Consider the following 15789-nt stretch of genomic DNA (forward strand, 5'->3'; position numbering starts at 1 on the left):
CTGCCCCCCTCCCACCCCCAATCATGCCCGTGGCTCCTTCTCCCCTTTCCTTTGCTTTCTCGGGGCTTCCATTTCATCCCGACGATCCCCCGGTACCCTTTCTCACCTTTCGCTTTTTTCTCTTCTGGCTCACCAGACCACGCAATTACCCAGGGGTACAACCCCTATGGGACCCAAGAGACTCGGACACTTCCAGACCGGGAGAGGTTCCTATAGCAACGGAAAACCGGAAGTGTAGGCCTACGGCCGGAAGCGGAAATACCGATCAAAAAGTTTAGTTACAACTGTGAGCTGTTCGCTCTGGTTCTGTGTGTGCCCACGTGGAGCCACAGGTGAGAGTGGGGGCCGGAGGCAGGCAGCAGCGGCGACAGCCTCTCTTTTTCAGCTGCCCGGGTCTTCGGCTGCTCTGTCTCTTCGGTAGGTGTTCGGGTGTGTGTGCTGCGAGATGGATACTCCTCCGGTCTCGGGTTCGGATTCGGATTCCGATGATTCTCTTGTCACAGACAGGGAGGTAAGTGTCTGCCGAGCTCCCGGAACTGGGCGTGGGTTACGGGCCCTTACTTAACTGGTACTGACAGCCGATTGTGTCTCGCAGTTGCAGGATGCGTTCTCCCGAGGGCTCCTGAAGCCAGGCCTCAATGTCGTGCTAGAGGGGCCGAAGAGGGCCGTGAACAACGTGGTGAGCTGGGGCGCCGGGTCGGGAGGTACTCGGAGATGGCAAATGGTATGCCTACTAGGCACTGCTGTGTTCGGGAAACTGAGTTCCTGCGTAACTTGCGCATTGACTCGAGGGTAAATTACCGGTAGTGGTATTGCGGTACATTTGCTTAACTGATGGGCTTGGGCTTGGCAGAGACAAATTCATGGTTCCTTTCTTGTGAGCCGTGTCTGGATTTCCTAGACTGGCTTGAAACAGTGTTTGACTGAATTCAAGAGGGATCTGGAATGGGTTGAGAGACTTGATGTGACCCTGGGTCCGGTGCCGGACGTCAGTGAACCTCAGTCAACACCGCAGAACAAGGATCAGAAAGCTGTTGACCCAGAAGATGACTTTCAGCGGGAGATGAGTTTGTATGCTCGTTTCAAATGTGGGAGAAATTAGGGGGGTCCCTGTGCTAGGGAGTGGGGGAGAGATAGGAAATAGTGAGCCTGTATTCCTCAGAGCACGGTAGAATTGTCTTAAGCCTGGCAGCAGGAAGGAAGGCTTCTTTTGACTAAGAAGAGTTAGGAGAATTTCCCTGGGTAAAGAGAGGAGTCCCTTGGTCCACCAGTCACAATTCAGGGTCCAGTTTATGGACTGTTTTGAAACATTCTATTTTAAAGTTTCATTGTGCATCCAATTATTAGAACAAAACAGTGATTATGGAAGGTTCTTATGAGTTCTTTAATAACTACATAAAAATTCTTTTAGGGTGGTCACTCTCTTAAACTACTATTTTAAGCTACATTCCTCCTTTTTAAAAAATGGTATACAGCTAATTCTCTTAGATTACCAATTAATGAAGTTTTATTACAGTTTTTGTTTGTTGTTGCTGGTAAATTGTTGAAGATCTTTCTGACCTTATATAATGAGAGACAGTGAGTGACAATGAGAAGGGTCTCTCTCCCTCAGCTCATTTCATGCTTCATGCTAAATTCTCAGCTACCGCCAGGCCCAGGCTGCAGTGCTTGCAGTGTTACCCCGCCTCCATCAGCTTAAAGTTCCTACCAAGCGACCCACTGATTATTTTGCAGAGATGGCCAAATCTGATCAGCAGATGCAGAAGGTAAGAATCACGGATGTTCTTCTCTGGAAAGCCAGGAGTTTTTTACTTATTATATTCAGCTGCATTACCCTATACTATTTTTAAAAGATAAATATAAATCCAATGGTAGGAAACTGGTTGTGAGAAGACAATTATTATTTCTTCCAAAGAGTGTCTGCTTCAGACTCCTGCTAGTCACCACCAAATATCCAAATATAGGGATGACTTTTCCCAAATTTAATCAATTAAGGAACGGGTGGGGAGTACTGTAAGATGTGTGCTCCCCAAGGTAAAGATGGCCTTTTGCTTTTGGCTGGCATGTCATGGCATGCTATGTAGAAAAGACAATAAATAGTTCTTGTCCTGCCATTTGCAGCAAGCAGTGCTATAACTTGTAGACAAGTTTCTTCTCTCTGGGCCTCAGTTTCCTCTTTAAAAGTCCATATGGCTCAGACATAATATAATTTAGAATGAAGTAAAACTTGGTCCCCATTTAACTTTGGGAGAACCAGAATTGTCAGTATCTAATTCAAGATTTATTTAAATAGGTCCCTTGGATTTCAAACTGGATTTTAGGGAGTGATACCCAGAGACGTAACCTAAGATGAGCCCAGATACATCTTTGTCCATTCACACTGACAAATTCTCTTCCCTTCACTGATATGTGTACTTTTGATGGAAGAAGCTAGGTACCTGATATCTGTTTGAGTTTTTATTGTGTATTTAGTTTGTTGAGACTGCATGCTGGTTTAGTCTCAGTCTGTAAAACGTAGGTGTGGGGAGGAAGTCTTCTTTCGTGGACTACAGGGAGGCAGATTTTTATAATGGCACAGCCATCAGGCTGGGAATGGGAAGGTTATTTTCAAGTGCTAGCTCCACTACTGACACCATTGGTACCTTGTGTTCAGCCTTTGGGACTTACTATCCTCATATATAAAACATGTGGGTCGGAATAGATGATTTACAATAAATGATTTCCTTGAGTGCCACAGTTCACAGAGCTGGGAATGTTTATTCCATCCTCTGGTTGCACACTAAGTGGTAGTTATCCCAAATTCAAATAACATAAGTGGACAACATTTTGTGTTTTAGATTCGACAGAAGCTGCAAACTAAACAGGCTGCCATGGAGAAGTCTGAAAAGGCGAAGCAACTGCGAGCACTTAGGAAATATGGAAAGAAGGTGAGAAGGAAAATATGTGGGGAGCAGGATGAAGTTGAGTGTGTTTACCAGATCAGATTGCTGTGGTCTGATTTGGTTCTATGCCATGTGTGTGTTAGACCATGCTTTTATTATCTCATAGCAGATCTTACCTTGACACCAGTGTGTTGTCAGGAGTAGTATGGCAATTGCAGGCAGTCAGTTGCCTCTCAGGGCTTTAGTTTCCACATATATACAGTGAAGTGTTAGGTCTAGATCAGTGGTTTTCAAACCTAACTGTACAGTAAGATCACCTGCGGAAATTTTTTGAAACAAGCATCTAAGCTTCAGAATTGCTGGGAATCTGTGGATGTCCGTTCTATCCCGTTCCCGTACCTCCAATAAAAAAAGCCCCAGGGTGGGCCACGGTGACTCATCTGGCGGTGTTCTTGCCTGTCCAGGTTCGATTCCCAGTACCTGTCCATGCAAAAAAAAAAAAACCCCAGGTGATTCTGATATGTGTCCTGTCTTGGAATATGGACCTAGATGATTGTAATGTTCTTTTAAGGAATTATAGTGTTGAATTGTCATTCAACCTGGGAGAGGAAGATGGCACCTATGTGTTTGAGCTACGAATGTCTGAGTTTGAATGTAAAAGAGTTCAGGCATGGTAGAACTTTTCTTGGTTTTCCTTTTTTCATTTCATGACCATCTTAGAGGATGACAAGAATTAAAATTTTAAAGAAATCTTAGGGTCCCCATGGATGTTAAGACTTTGTCAACATTTTGGACATAAACATTTGTGGTTCAGAGTGTGGAGTCATTTTATTGATTCAGACTCAGTGAAGTAGATTAATGGCCTGTCCTCTGCAGAAGGTCAGCTGGGGATTAATTATTTCTCTGTTCTGGTATGGGTCTCTCGAGAAAGTTGAGATTACTCCAAAGACAAGGCAGTTCAGTTAGTTTAACATAACCAAATTTAGCAAAAACAAAGAAAAACCCAGTCTGACATTTTGGTTCATTGTTTCTAATTTGAGAAAACCATAGGGCAGTGGTTCTCCACTTGGGATGGTTTTGCTCCCCACCCCGCCAGGGAACATTTGGCAACCTCTAGAGACCTTTTTGGTTGTCACACCTTGAGGCATCTAGCGGCTAGAGGGCAGGTATGCTGCTAAGCATCCCACAATGCACAGGACAGTTCCACAACAAAGAATTATGCTATCCAAATTGTCGTTAATTCTGAGATTAAGAAACCTTGACTTAGAATATGTCTCTTCTTTTGCCCTTAAAGATTTTCTTTTTTGTTTTTTTGGAGACATTGTTTTCTCTTATTTTTTGGTACTTTCATAGTAATAGTAGGGTAAATATTTAATCTACTCAAATATAATTGATAGGGAAATTGGATGGGAACCTAAATATGGTTTGCTACTACAGTTTGGTTGTCAGGATTGTACAGCAGGGAAAGAGTGCAGGCTTTGGAGTCAGACTGCCTAAGGTGTGACTCTCAGCTCTGCACTTGGTGCTTTGTGACTTTCATGTTATGGATTGAATTGTGTTACTCACAAAGATGGGTTCAAATCCTAAGCCTTGGTCCTATGGATGTGAACTCATTTGTAAATAGGATCTTTGAAGATGTTATTAGTTGAGGCCAAACAGAATCAGGGCAGGCCTTAATCCAGTATGCTTGGCATCTGTTCTAGTTTGCTAGCTGCTGGAATGCAATATACCAGAAACAGAATGGCTTTTAACAAGGGGAATTTAATGAGTTGCTAGTTTATAGTTCTAAGACCGAGAAAATATCCCAATTAAAACAAGTCTATAGAAATGTCTAATCAAAGGCATCCAGGGAAAGATACCTTGGTTCAAGAAGGCCGATGAAGTTCAGGGTTTCTCTCTCAAGTGAGACGGCACATGGCGAACACAGTCAGGGCTTCTCTCTCAACTGGAAGGGCATGTGGCGAATATGGCGTCATCTGCTAGCTTTCTCTCCTGGCTTCCGGCTTCATGAAGCTCCCCGGGAGGCATTTTCCTTCTTCATCTCCAAAGGGCGCTGGCTGGTGGACTCTCTGCTTTGTAGTGTTGCTCTCTCTGAATTTTTCATTCTCCAAAATGTTTCCTCTCTTATAGGACTCCAATAAACCAAACAAGACCCACCCAAATGGGTGGAGCCATGTCATCCCTTAAACCAGTTTAACAACCACTCTTGACTAAATCACATCATCCAGGGAGATGATCTCATTACAGTTTCAAACATTCAGCATTGAATGGAGATTATTCTACCTTTATGAAATGGGATTTATATTAAAACATGGCTTTTCTTAGGGGGCAAACTTCCTTTCAAACCAGCACAGCATCCTTACAAGCAGAGGAAATTTGGACATAAAAGTAGGAGATAGATGAGGGACAGCCATGTGACAGAGGCCTAGATTAAGTTATGGATTGGCAGGAAGCCACTTCCAGAACACCATAGACTTTGGAGGAAGCAAGATCCTGCTGACTCCAAAACAGTGAAAGAAGAAATTCCTGTTGTTTAAGCTAGCCGTTCTGTGGTACTTTGTTATAGCAGCCCTGACAAACTAAGATACTTGGTAAGCTATTTAACGTCTTAGTGTTTTAGTTTAGGGGATAATAAGTATTTCCACTCCACTGGGTTGTTGTGAAGATCAACCGAGAATATACTTAGAGCCCTTAGCATAGTTTTTGGTACATAGTAAATGTTAGTTGGTAGTAGTGTTAATCATGGTGATACTATTGAGAGAATGTAGATCCTTGGAGTGATGGTTTGGAATGGTTTTAATGGTCCTAGTGTCTATATCACAGGTGCAAACAGAGGTTCTTCAGAAGAGGCAGCGGGAGAAAGCACATATGATGAATGCCATTAAGAAGTATCAGAAAGGTAAGTATCTCTCTAAGGGTTTAGGGGAACAGGGGTTCCTTACTCTTAACACATTATACGTTGAAACCTTGAATGATTTATTGAACTTGGGAATGGTGTGGGAGCATGGTGTGTCTCTCAAAATCAATTTTTGAAAGTTACAGCCTTATTTTGGGGTTTAAACTTTTCCTCTTAAAATGCAAAAAAAGAAAAAGAAATGCAGTGGTATTGATCAAAGCACTTCTTGACACACAGGCTTCTCTGATAAGCTGGACTTCCTTGAGGGAGATCAGAAACCTGTTGCACGGGGCAGGAAGGAAGGAACCAAGGGCCAGCAGATGAAGAAGGGGTGAGAAGTTGTTTTTTTTTTTGGTTTGTTTTGTGGTATGTAATGGGCTACTTTTGATGAGTATGGCAGGGTAACTCCACTAAGAGTGGTCTCAGATTTAGAGTGCAGCTGCTATTTATAACTGAGACTTACAGTGTTACATGATTAGTCCTTTAAGCCATACAGTCTGTGAAAATTAAAGTAACAAGTATATGGTACATTTTAAGTCAATGTTTGTAAAATCTGATTTCCCATCACACAGTGTGATGGTACAAACCTAGAGTCAAAGAACCTGTGTTCAAATCCTGACCACACCACTCATTCGGAGGGTAACCTTGAGCAAGTACTTTACTAAATGTTAATTTCCTCATGTATTAAAATGAGAAAATAGCATATGCTTCATAGTATTTTTGAAGATTAAAAGGGGTAATATTGAGTATTCTTTTTCTTCTTAGTCCATCTTTATACACGCCTGGACCCCAGGCTTGGTGGAAATTCAATTCCCATGTAATATAGTAAGTGCTATGATAGAGGCAGTTGGGAGTAGTATGTAAGCACATAAAAGAAAACACCTGTCCCACTTTGTGGACGGCTTCTTGGAAGAGGGAGTCCCACCTGTGCCGGGCTTGAGAGATGAGTAAGAGTTAGCCAAAAGAGGAAGAGAAAAAGCAGATTTCAGGAAGAAGGAAGAACACGAATGAGAACGCATAGAGATGTTAACAGCCTAGGTTTGTGAGTGAGGAATAGCATACAATTGTTACTGGGTGTAAAGTGTGAGGCAAGGAGTGGTGAGATGTGGTTAGAGTGGAGGACCTGAGCTGAGTCACAGAGACAACATTTGTTTGCCATGTTGAGGAACTTGGACTTTAGCCAGTAGGGGATGGGAAGAACTGATGGATTTTACTTGAAATAATGAGCAAGCCATATTCATATTTTAAAAGATTAAACTGGTTCCTGTGTAAATGATGAATTTGAGGAAGACAGGGAAACTGACAGCAGTCTAGATGAGCAGTGATAATGACCTAAAAAGTGGTAATAGGGACAGAGAAGAGAAAATAGATTGAAGGAATATTTAAGAGGCTAAATTAGCAGAACTCAGTAATTGAACTGGGTATAGCCACTGACAGAAAAATCAAGGCTGACTCCGAGGTTTTTAGCCTGAATGACTGGGTAGTAACATCAGTGTCAGCTTAGGTCATGCGTATAGGAGGTGAACCCAGACTAGGAAGAGAGGACGTGCTATTTTGAATATGCTGAATTTGAGATTCTTGTGGGATGACCAGTTTTAGAATTTATAAATTTTAATAAAAGTAAATATATACTCCATGTATATATATCCTTCAGAGGAATAGAAACAACTGAGGGTGATTTAGCAAGATTTGTTAAAATAGAAAGCTTTCCAAGGACAAGCAGTGAGCCATGTCATGTATGTGGAGCCTTCCCTGTTTCTGGGTTTGTTTTCCTGCCCTGTGGTTAAAACTGAAACCTGGGCTTGCCTGGGGCGTTTGTTAGACTGTAGGGCCAAGGATGAGACTTTGGACAATATTCATACTGAAGGAGTTTTGCTTACAGAAAGGAACTGAGGTTATTGTAGTTCGGTCATAAGATTCATTAGGATTTTCAGTGCTGTGGGTAACCTGTAGGACCACTTTTTCCAGACCCAATGCCAAACGACGCTATAAAAACCAGAAGTTTGGTTTTGGTGGAAAGAAGAAAGGCTCCAAGTGGAACACTCGCGAGAGCTATGATGATGTATCCAGTTTCCGGGCCAAGACAGCTCATGGCAAGGGCCTCAAGAGGCCTGGAAAAAAAGGATCAAATGTAAGTGAGCCGCAGGCCCAGGTGAGGGGCAAGAGCAGCCTCCTCTCCCACCCCATACGTACCCAGTCCCTTTCTCCCTGTGCATTCTGAGCCTGGGGCAGGAAGCCAAGCTGCTTGCTGTGTGACCAGAATGGTGTTTTTTTCTTTCTCGCCAGAAGAGACCTGGGAAACGAACAAGAGAGAAAATGAAGAGCAGAACACGTTAAGCAGCATCTTTGTATGCAAAGAACTAAGAAAAAAGAGATGAAGACCTGGAATTCTGTTGTACAAATGGATTCCTGCTGTTGGTTTCTTTTTGTAAAAAAATGTTTAAATTAAAGAAAAATTATGAAAAAATGCAAACACTTGGTGTAAAAATCAACCATGAATAAAGGATTAGAAGATACTTTATATATACTAAATAAAATTGTTGTTTATTGATCACTTTGAATCCCAGTTGCCTTCCAGTATTCTACTTGCTTCATTTTCCTTTTATATCCTCCTCCCCCCCATGCTTCATCATTTTAGCCTCCTTATTATCTTGCTAGAAACATAGGTCTGCCATAGAACTGTTACCTTGTCTCTTTTCTAGACTTAGGTTGGGTCTACTTTCCTGGATCCTTTATTTTCCTCTGACATAGCTTATTACATCTTTTACTGGACAGCATTTTCTGGTATCTTCCTAAGGAATAGAATATGGAAGGTAAATTTTTTATATCTTCTTGCACTTCTGAAATTGCCTTTATTCTATTTTTACTCTTGATGATTAATTTGGCTGATGTAAATTTTCCCTTAGAATGTTGAAGGCACTCCTTTGTCTTCTAGCCTCTTATGTTGCTATTGAGAAGTCACTGCTGTTTTAATTCTCTTTCCCATTCTTCAGAAGCTTTTCTTCCTGGTGATCTGATATACCATGGTACCTGCCTTTGTATGAGCCTGTTTTCATTCTTTGGGTTATGTGGAAGGATTAACTTGGATCCAGTTCTGGGAAATTTTAATAATCTCCCCTCATTTTCTTTGTTCTAATTCCAGAATTTCTGTTAGCAAATGTAGGACTTCTACTGATAAACTGTTTATATTTGTACTTTAGTTCTCCTTTGAAGGAAATATTTGATTCTTTTTCTGATCATTTGATTTTAATATTTATTTGATTGAATCTTTGATTTGAGCTTTCATTTTTCCCCCAAGAGTTATCTTTTTCACATCATTTTATTCTTATTCTCTATTCTTATTTTTATGCTTATTCTACAGCATTTTATATCTCTCGGGATATGAGTTACAGTTTTGATTTTTTTTTTTAAGTTTTCTTCTGCAAATAACAAATGTTCTCTGATACAGTCTCAAACATTAGGGACTTACACATCAATAGGCCAAGAATCTTGAGGCTTACTCTTATGAAGCTTATTTCTGTAGTGAAGAAGCTAAGCCTCCCTACAGTTATGCCTAAGAATTACTTCCAGAAACCTTGTCGCTCAGATATGTCCTCTCTCTTTATCTGAGCCATGTTAACTCTCCAAGGAAATTCATTACCTTACCCCCTATCTGGGACATGACATCCAGGGTTGAAAGTCGCCCTGGCAACATGGGACATGACCCCCAGGGATGAGCTTAGTTAGCTATGGTATTGTGGGATTGAAACACTTTCCTGACCAAAAGGGGGAAAAGAAACGTAACAAGGTATCAGTGGCTAAGAGTTCAAATAGAGTCAAGAGGCTATTTGGAAGTCTACTTTTAACACAAACTTCAGCTAGATACTGTTAATTACCACTGCTTGCCAAATCCCATCCAAAACCACTCCTGTTAACCCTAAAGAACATTTAGGGATTTATCTGAGATCCTACAAAAGTTTCATGCACTATGATTACTTTCTTGAAAACTACAACCTCCAGTTGGTTCCTAGGCCAGGTTAAGTCTTGAAACCCAGAGGGACCAGTCTCTCCAAGGGCATTCCTTTATTCCATATTATCGATACCCTTTTCCAACATGAAAATGTTAGAATGGGCATAGCCCAAATATGCCTAAAGATTAGGAGAAGAATCAAAGGAGAAGGAGGAGTTATAACAGAAGTTAGTAAACAAATGAGTATAACTGCTGAGTCATTATATTGATACTTCTTTTAGTCTCCAGTGTCTCGGAGCAGCTAGAAGGAAAAACCTGAAATTGTGGAACTGTAATCCATACCAAATTCTGAAATCTGTTCTGTAGCTACTTGTTAACAAGGTACTTCAAAAGTTATTGCTTTTTTGTATGATATTTCACAATAGCAAATGTTTTAAAAAAGTACAAATGTGTCTCATATTAGTGACCAATTGTGTCACCTCACAGGCTGTTAGGAAATGGTCACTGCACATCTCATTCATAATACTGAGATAGCAAAGTGTAGTTGTATTGCCTCCTTGTGTCCCAGCAAAAAACCCACATAACATTTCACAAAAGTAAATAATCAGAGAATTGGCTAACAAAAATGAAAGTGCAGCAAAGAAAGAAAATGTGGGAAGTAAAATTCGATTCAAACAAATGGAGTTTAGAAGAAATAGCTGTTGGTAGGAACATTGATATTGCTGCTGTTCTAGAGATAGAGATACTCAGCCAAGGAACTTAGTAAAGGTGAACTATATATATATATATATATATATACATAAATATACATAAATGAGTGTGCTGGTTTGAATCTGTGGTAGACCCCAGAAAAGCCATGTCCTTTAATTCTCATTCAGTATTGCTGGTTGGGAGTTTTGGATTGCTGCCACAGAGATGTGGCTCACCTGACTGGGTATTAACTTTTGATTAGAGGGAGATGTGACTCCATTCCAGGTGGGTCTTGATTAGTTTACTGGGATTCTTTAAAAGAGGAAACATTTTGGAGAGAGTCCCTTTTTTTAGAATCATGAGAACCACGAGAGCCCACATAGCCAAAGACCTGTGGAAAATGTCCCTGGCGGAGCTTCATGAAACAAGAAGCCTGAAGAGAAAGCTAGCAGATTTTGTCATGTGCCTTTCCAGTTGAGAGAGAAACCCTGAACTTCATCGGCCTTTCTTGAGCTATGGTAACTTCTTGGTGCCTTAATTTGGATATTTTTATAGATTTTCTTTAATTGGGACGTTCTCACAGTTTTAGAACTGTAAACTTGCAACTTTAATAAATCCCCCTTTTTAAAAAGCATTCCAGTTCTGTTATATTGCATTCTCTGGCAGCTAGCAAATTAGAGCTATGAGAAAAGTGTTTGTAATGCAAAGGATGAAGATGTCCCCAGAGGAAGTAACACTGCAAAAATATTCACATTACAGAAACACTTGGAGAGATTTCATGACATCAAAAGCACAAATGATAAAATGTTGGAAGCGAATCCAAACTTAGGAGTAAGAGTTCACTAATACATAGAGAGTGTTTGTTTATATTATGTTATACAACGAGGAAAAGAAGGCAAGCACTGTTCAAATTACTCAATAAATTTTTACCAAGAAATAAAGTTCTCTGATTCTCAATGTTTCTGTTTCACTTTTTTTTCATTTCCCTATACATTTATAACTAGTGGAAATTTTATTGTTTTGACAAAAAAGTTTAAAAGGTCACAGAGCAATCATAATTTTCCCCAATGACGATTAAGATTACTTTGCAGGGTTTCAACTTGCTCAGTCTTTTATGGGCCCAAACTATCATGTAAAGTGGGGACTGCTTATATGTCCTTTTCTGAATTGGGTGGACCAAAGTCCAGTTTTCTCTTTTTGGTGGTGTGAGGAAGGCAGTGAAACAAGAAGAGGAAATGTTGCTCTGTTTAAAGAAATAGATTGAGCACAATGATTTTTCAGAGCTAGTAATTTTGTGATGAAAAAGAATTGTGGATCTAATCTATTTTGTAATATAAACAAGATTATAAAATTAGACCACTCAGGGTGCAAGGATAGTTCAGTGGTAGAATTCTCACCTGCCATGCAGGAGACCCCAGTTGGATTCCTGGTCCATGCACTTCCCAAAAAACAAACAAAAATTCAAAAACGGGATACTCTCGAGGAAAAATAATGAAATGTGACCCCACCATTTAGCATACAAAAAAAAAATTAGACTACTCACTTGTAATATCAACTAATCAATTTTTACGCACTTTTTCCCAAAGTATTAATATTCATGATGATGAATTCAAGTGTGATTATAATAAATTTTCCAAATTGAAGATTCAATGCAAAATACATTCTTTCAGAATCTAGGTAGAAGATGTCTAAGTGGAAGTTGGTGGACTTCAAATGTGTACATGTGAACTAATTCTCCTGTCCATATTAGAATTAACCCCAGATTAGATATGCTCATAGTTTTACTGTGGATGATGGTCGCTATGATGTTGCCAGGGAGAAAAGGCTATTTTTAGCACAACAAAAATTGATAAAAGAACATAGGAAACAAGGAGAGTGATACATTAGGGTTCTGCATCTGCTGACAGGAAGGTAATTTCAGACACCTGTAAAGGGAAAATGAAACATTTCTTTCCCTACATGCAAAACATTAATTTGTACTTTAGGTGACAACCAAGGTTATATGTGGCATTTACAAGCATCTTGCCTTCTCAATGAAGGATTTTGTTGCTTCCTACCAATCTATTCTTAATTTGTTTATATGAGCTTCTATTATATAAATGGGATAAATCTGCTGAAACTCGCCTTAGGGGTTCCCATCCTGAACCAGGTCCCACTATATATTGAGGGGTCCATGGCTTTTACTATCAAAGCAAAAAGTTGAAAACAACAAAAATTAGGATTCAAAGACAAAATATACGCCTAAGTAAAGTTCAGTGTAACATATATGAACGTCTACATTATCCCCAAACTCTTCCCTTTCTATGGGCCCTAGAGAACAGATAGTTCCCTATTAGCATAACAGTAAATCTTAGCTTGAGGAAAACAGCAGTGTTGTCAGAAGCTATGCCCAGTAAGATAAACAGCACCACCATCAGAAGTTACGTCCAGGAGGAAAATTAAGTGCTATAGAAGTTTGATAGGAGTGCTGGTTTGAAAGAATGTATGTACCCTAGAAAAGCCATGTTTTAATCAAAATCCCATTTCGTAGAGGCAGAGTAATCCCTATTCAATACTGTATGTAATTAGATCATCTCCCTGGAGATGTAACCGAATCAAGAGTGGTTCTTAAGCTGGATTAGGGGAGCTGTATCTCCACCCGTTTGGGTAGGTCTTGATTGGTTTATTGGAGTCCTATAAAAGAGGAAACATTTTGGAGAATGAGTGATTCAGAGAGAGCAGAGAAGAATGACATAGCCACGAGGAGCAGAGTCCACAAGCCAGTGACCTTTGGAGCTGAAGAAGGAAAACACTTCCCAGGGAGCTTCATGAAGTAGGAAGCCAGGAGAGAAACCTAGCAGATGATGCCTTGCTTGCCATGTGCCCTTCCAGCTAAGAGAGAAACTGTGACTGTGTTCGCCATGTGCCTTCTCACTTGAGGGAGAAACCCTGAACTTCATCAGCCTTCTTGAACCAAGATATCTTTCCCTGGATGCCTTTGATTAGACATTTCTATATATTTATTGTAATTGGGACATTTTCTCAGCCTTAGAACTGTAAATTAGCAAATTATTAAATTCCCCCTTTTTAAAAGCCATTCTGTTTTTGGTATATTGCATTCCAGCAGCTAGCAAACTAGAACAACAGGCCAATTTGTAATCCTTAATTTGAATGCATACACAGCCAACCACGCTGTGCCAATGCCTCAACCCCACCTCCCTTTGCTCGAATCTTAGAAAATATTGCCTTGCCCTCTGATTAGCGTGGACCGTCATAGCAGGGAATTACTGTCTCTCCTCCTGTTCTGAGGAGGAGGACTCCATGTAAGCCCCCAATAAACGCTCTTACTTGCCAAGCTGGAATTGTTGGAGTCATTCTTTGGTCTGTCATACCCCTTACAATTTGGTAGAAGGCTGTCTTATCACACAGTTCCTTGCCTTACTTAGAACATTCAGTAAGATATAATTATACTTGTTAATTCTCAGATACAAAAAGACTACCGGTAAATTATTATAAAATGTTTCTAATGTATTGGGAGAATGGAGTAGGGATTATTATCAGAATTTTCCAGGTTTTTAAAAATTACGTTCAAAGTTATTTGGTTTGAATCATTGTAATGTCTAAGAACTGATTCTGATATTTTTTTTTCTCTAGGAATGATACCATCCTAAAGGCATTATGTTTGTCCTCCAAATTTGTCTGATGATTTATTGACAAGATTCCTAGCCTTGGTTTGCTTTGAAAATTTTACATGTTTCCTAGGTTTTGGGCCATATCCTGAAAGGGCACCATTACTTTTGGATCCTGCATTACTGTCAGAACTTGTTGCTTTAGAAATTCACTGAGCCAAGGCATTTATGTGAATACAGGTCATGCAACTTCTCTCCTGCATTTCAGGCATTCTTCCAGGAAAGCCAACTAGGACGTCACCAAACTGAGTGAGGACATCACCAAACTGTTGTGTGTCATCTGGCCTTTTTCTCCTTTTGGGCTCTCCAGGGTTACTCCTGAGGAGTAACTCTGGCCTTTGTTTAACCTGCTTTTCCTCCCATTCTTGCTCCTTCTTTTCCCTCTCAACTCTTGGTTGAACTTCTTTCTGCATTTCCCTTGGTTCTTCATCACAGTCCAATTTATAAGCAAAGGCAAGATGGCAGGCTGCTTCCTCCCAGGGGTTGACAAGGGCCCTGCTCCTTGTAAGGCCAAGGTGAGTCAAAGACCATTGTTGGACGGCCGCATTGGCATCTGCAGCTTTACGAAGACAATAGCTCTCCTGGCATACAGGATGGTCAGCCAAGGATCTAGCTTGGTGGTAGCTGGGGACAAGTCATTCACTTTCTGGAACTCATCATTTGGGGTTTCAATGGCAGCAATTTTTCACTGGAACTCATCAGTCGGGGTTTCAATGGCAGCAATTTTTCATTTGTCTGCTCCATGATCTCTTCTGTTACCTCTGCAGTTTCGTTTCTCCTTCATAATTGATTCCTAGATTACTTTACTTACCTGCTGGCTCATTTGTATTTGTGTGTTCCTCTTACTTCTTGTCTTGTTTCTCCTTGACATTTTCTTAGCTTTATGAGGAGACAGTACTGAACCACTTATGCCTTCCACCCTTTCCTGAGGGAAATTCAGCATCTCAGGGTGCAGAAGACCAGGTTCCTGCTTACATGGCTTCACCAAGTCGTGGAGTTTGTTTACCCTGTTGGAGGCCCACGGTTGAGGCAACAGAAGCAGAGCACTGGCTACAGAGGCTGAGCAGCAGCTGAGGTCGCTGCAGCTCTGATCCAGCGTTCAGGTGCTAGCTCAGCAGGATGAAGTTCAGGAGAGATAATTGGCAGCAGAAGGGGAAACTGACTGCCTCGGCCCTTTCTTTAGAAGACCCTTAAATGGTACTATGTAGGGGCGCTTTGCTTTCAGAGCTGTTTAGTTTCTTGTGAGAGGAACCCTTCAACTTCAAACCCAGGGTATAAGTGCAGTGCACGTGTGGGCAGGCTAGGGGCTCAACATTCCTTCTGCAGATTTTCATGGACTCGGGCTTCAGCCTCACACCGCACTCCTGCTCTACTTTATATGTAGAGTACCTGAGTCCTGTGAGCCTCTCCCATTTCCCCAAGGATAAATCTCCAGCCTCCTGTCTGGGAGAGATGTTAGCTGCCTGGCTGCTGGCATGTGCATGGAGTAGGACTACCTGCAGGTTCCCTACCAATGCTCATTTCAGTTCTCTGCTTCCCCCCTCTGTCTCAGAGTCTTGCCCCTCTCTTCAGGATTTCAGGAGGCAGGGACTGTATGCACAGAGGTGCCCCTTTTTGGTTTATATGGTGTGGTTTTCTTCCCTCTCCTCTATCAGTTTTCCATCTTCCAAATATGTCGTTTTCTTGATTACTAGTATTTCTCTT

The 15789-nt window shown here is 40.9% G+C and overlaps 2 protein-coding genes and 1 long non-coding RNA gene across 3 annotated transcripts in view; 1 reads left to right on the top strand and 2 right to left on the bottom strand.

Annotated features, from left to right (window-relative positions):
• Positions 1-407, bottom strand: part of CFAP57 (cilia and flagella associated protein 57) — a 112082-nt gene extending 111675 nt beyond the window's left edge. Inside the window, exon 1 of the mRNA XM_077149997.1 lies at positions 107-407. The gene's annotated coding sequence lies outside the window, so the exon portion shown is untranslated. The remainder of the gene's footprint in view (positions 1-106) is intronic.
• Positions 1-8330, top strand: EBNA1BP2 (EBNA1 binding protein 2). Its single transcript, XM_077149998.1, has 10 exons — positions 1-332; positions 422-511; positions 596-679; positions 902-1071; positions 1643-1766; positions 2838-2927; positions 5706-5781; positions 6016-6109; positions 7747-7909; positions 8065-8330. Exons 2-10 carry the CDS (start codon positions 446-448, stop codon positions 8113-8115), a joined length of 918 nt encoding a protein of 305 aa, XP_077006113.1. The 5' UTR covers positions 1-332; positions 422-445; the 3' UTR covers positions 8116-8330.
• The window catches only part of LOC143674379 (uncharacterized), a 26474-nt gene continuing 18655 nt past the window's right edge, over positions 7971-15789 (bottom strand). The window contains exon 3 of the long non-coding RNA XR_013171019.1: positions 7971-8071. This is a non-coding gene — a long non-coding RNA (uncharacterized LOC143674379). The remainder of the gene's footprint in view (positions 8072-15789) is intronic.

This window comes from Tamandua tetradactyla, chromosome 2, assembly GCF_023851605.1.
Source record: "Tamandua tetradactyla isolate mTamTet1 chromosome 2, mTamTet1.pri, whole genome shotgun sequence".
Taxonomy (NCBI): Eukaryota; Metazoa; Chordata; class Mammalia; order Pilosa; family Myrmecophagidae; genus Tamandua; species Tamandua tetradactyla.

Excerpts from the sequence above, each read along its gene's own strand:
- EBNA1BP2 (XM_077149998.1), top strand. The coding sequence starts at position 446 with ATGGATACTCCTCCGGTCTCGGGTTCGGATTCGGATTCCGATGATTCT. Across the intron at positions 512-595 it reads CTCTTGTCACAGACAGGGAG|TTGCAGGATGCGTTCTCCCG; the intron begins GTAAGTGTCTGC and ends TGTGTCTCGCAG. Across the intron at positions 2,928-5,705 it reads TTAGGAAATATGGAAAGAAG|GTGCAAACAGAGGTTCTTCA; the intron begins GTGAGAAGGAAA and ends TCTATATCACAG.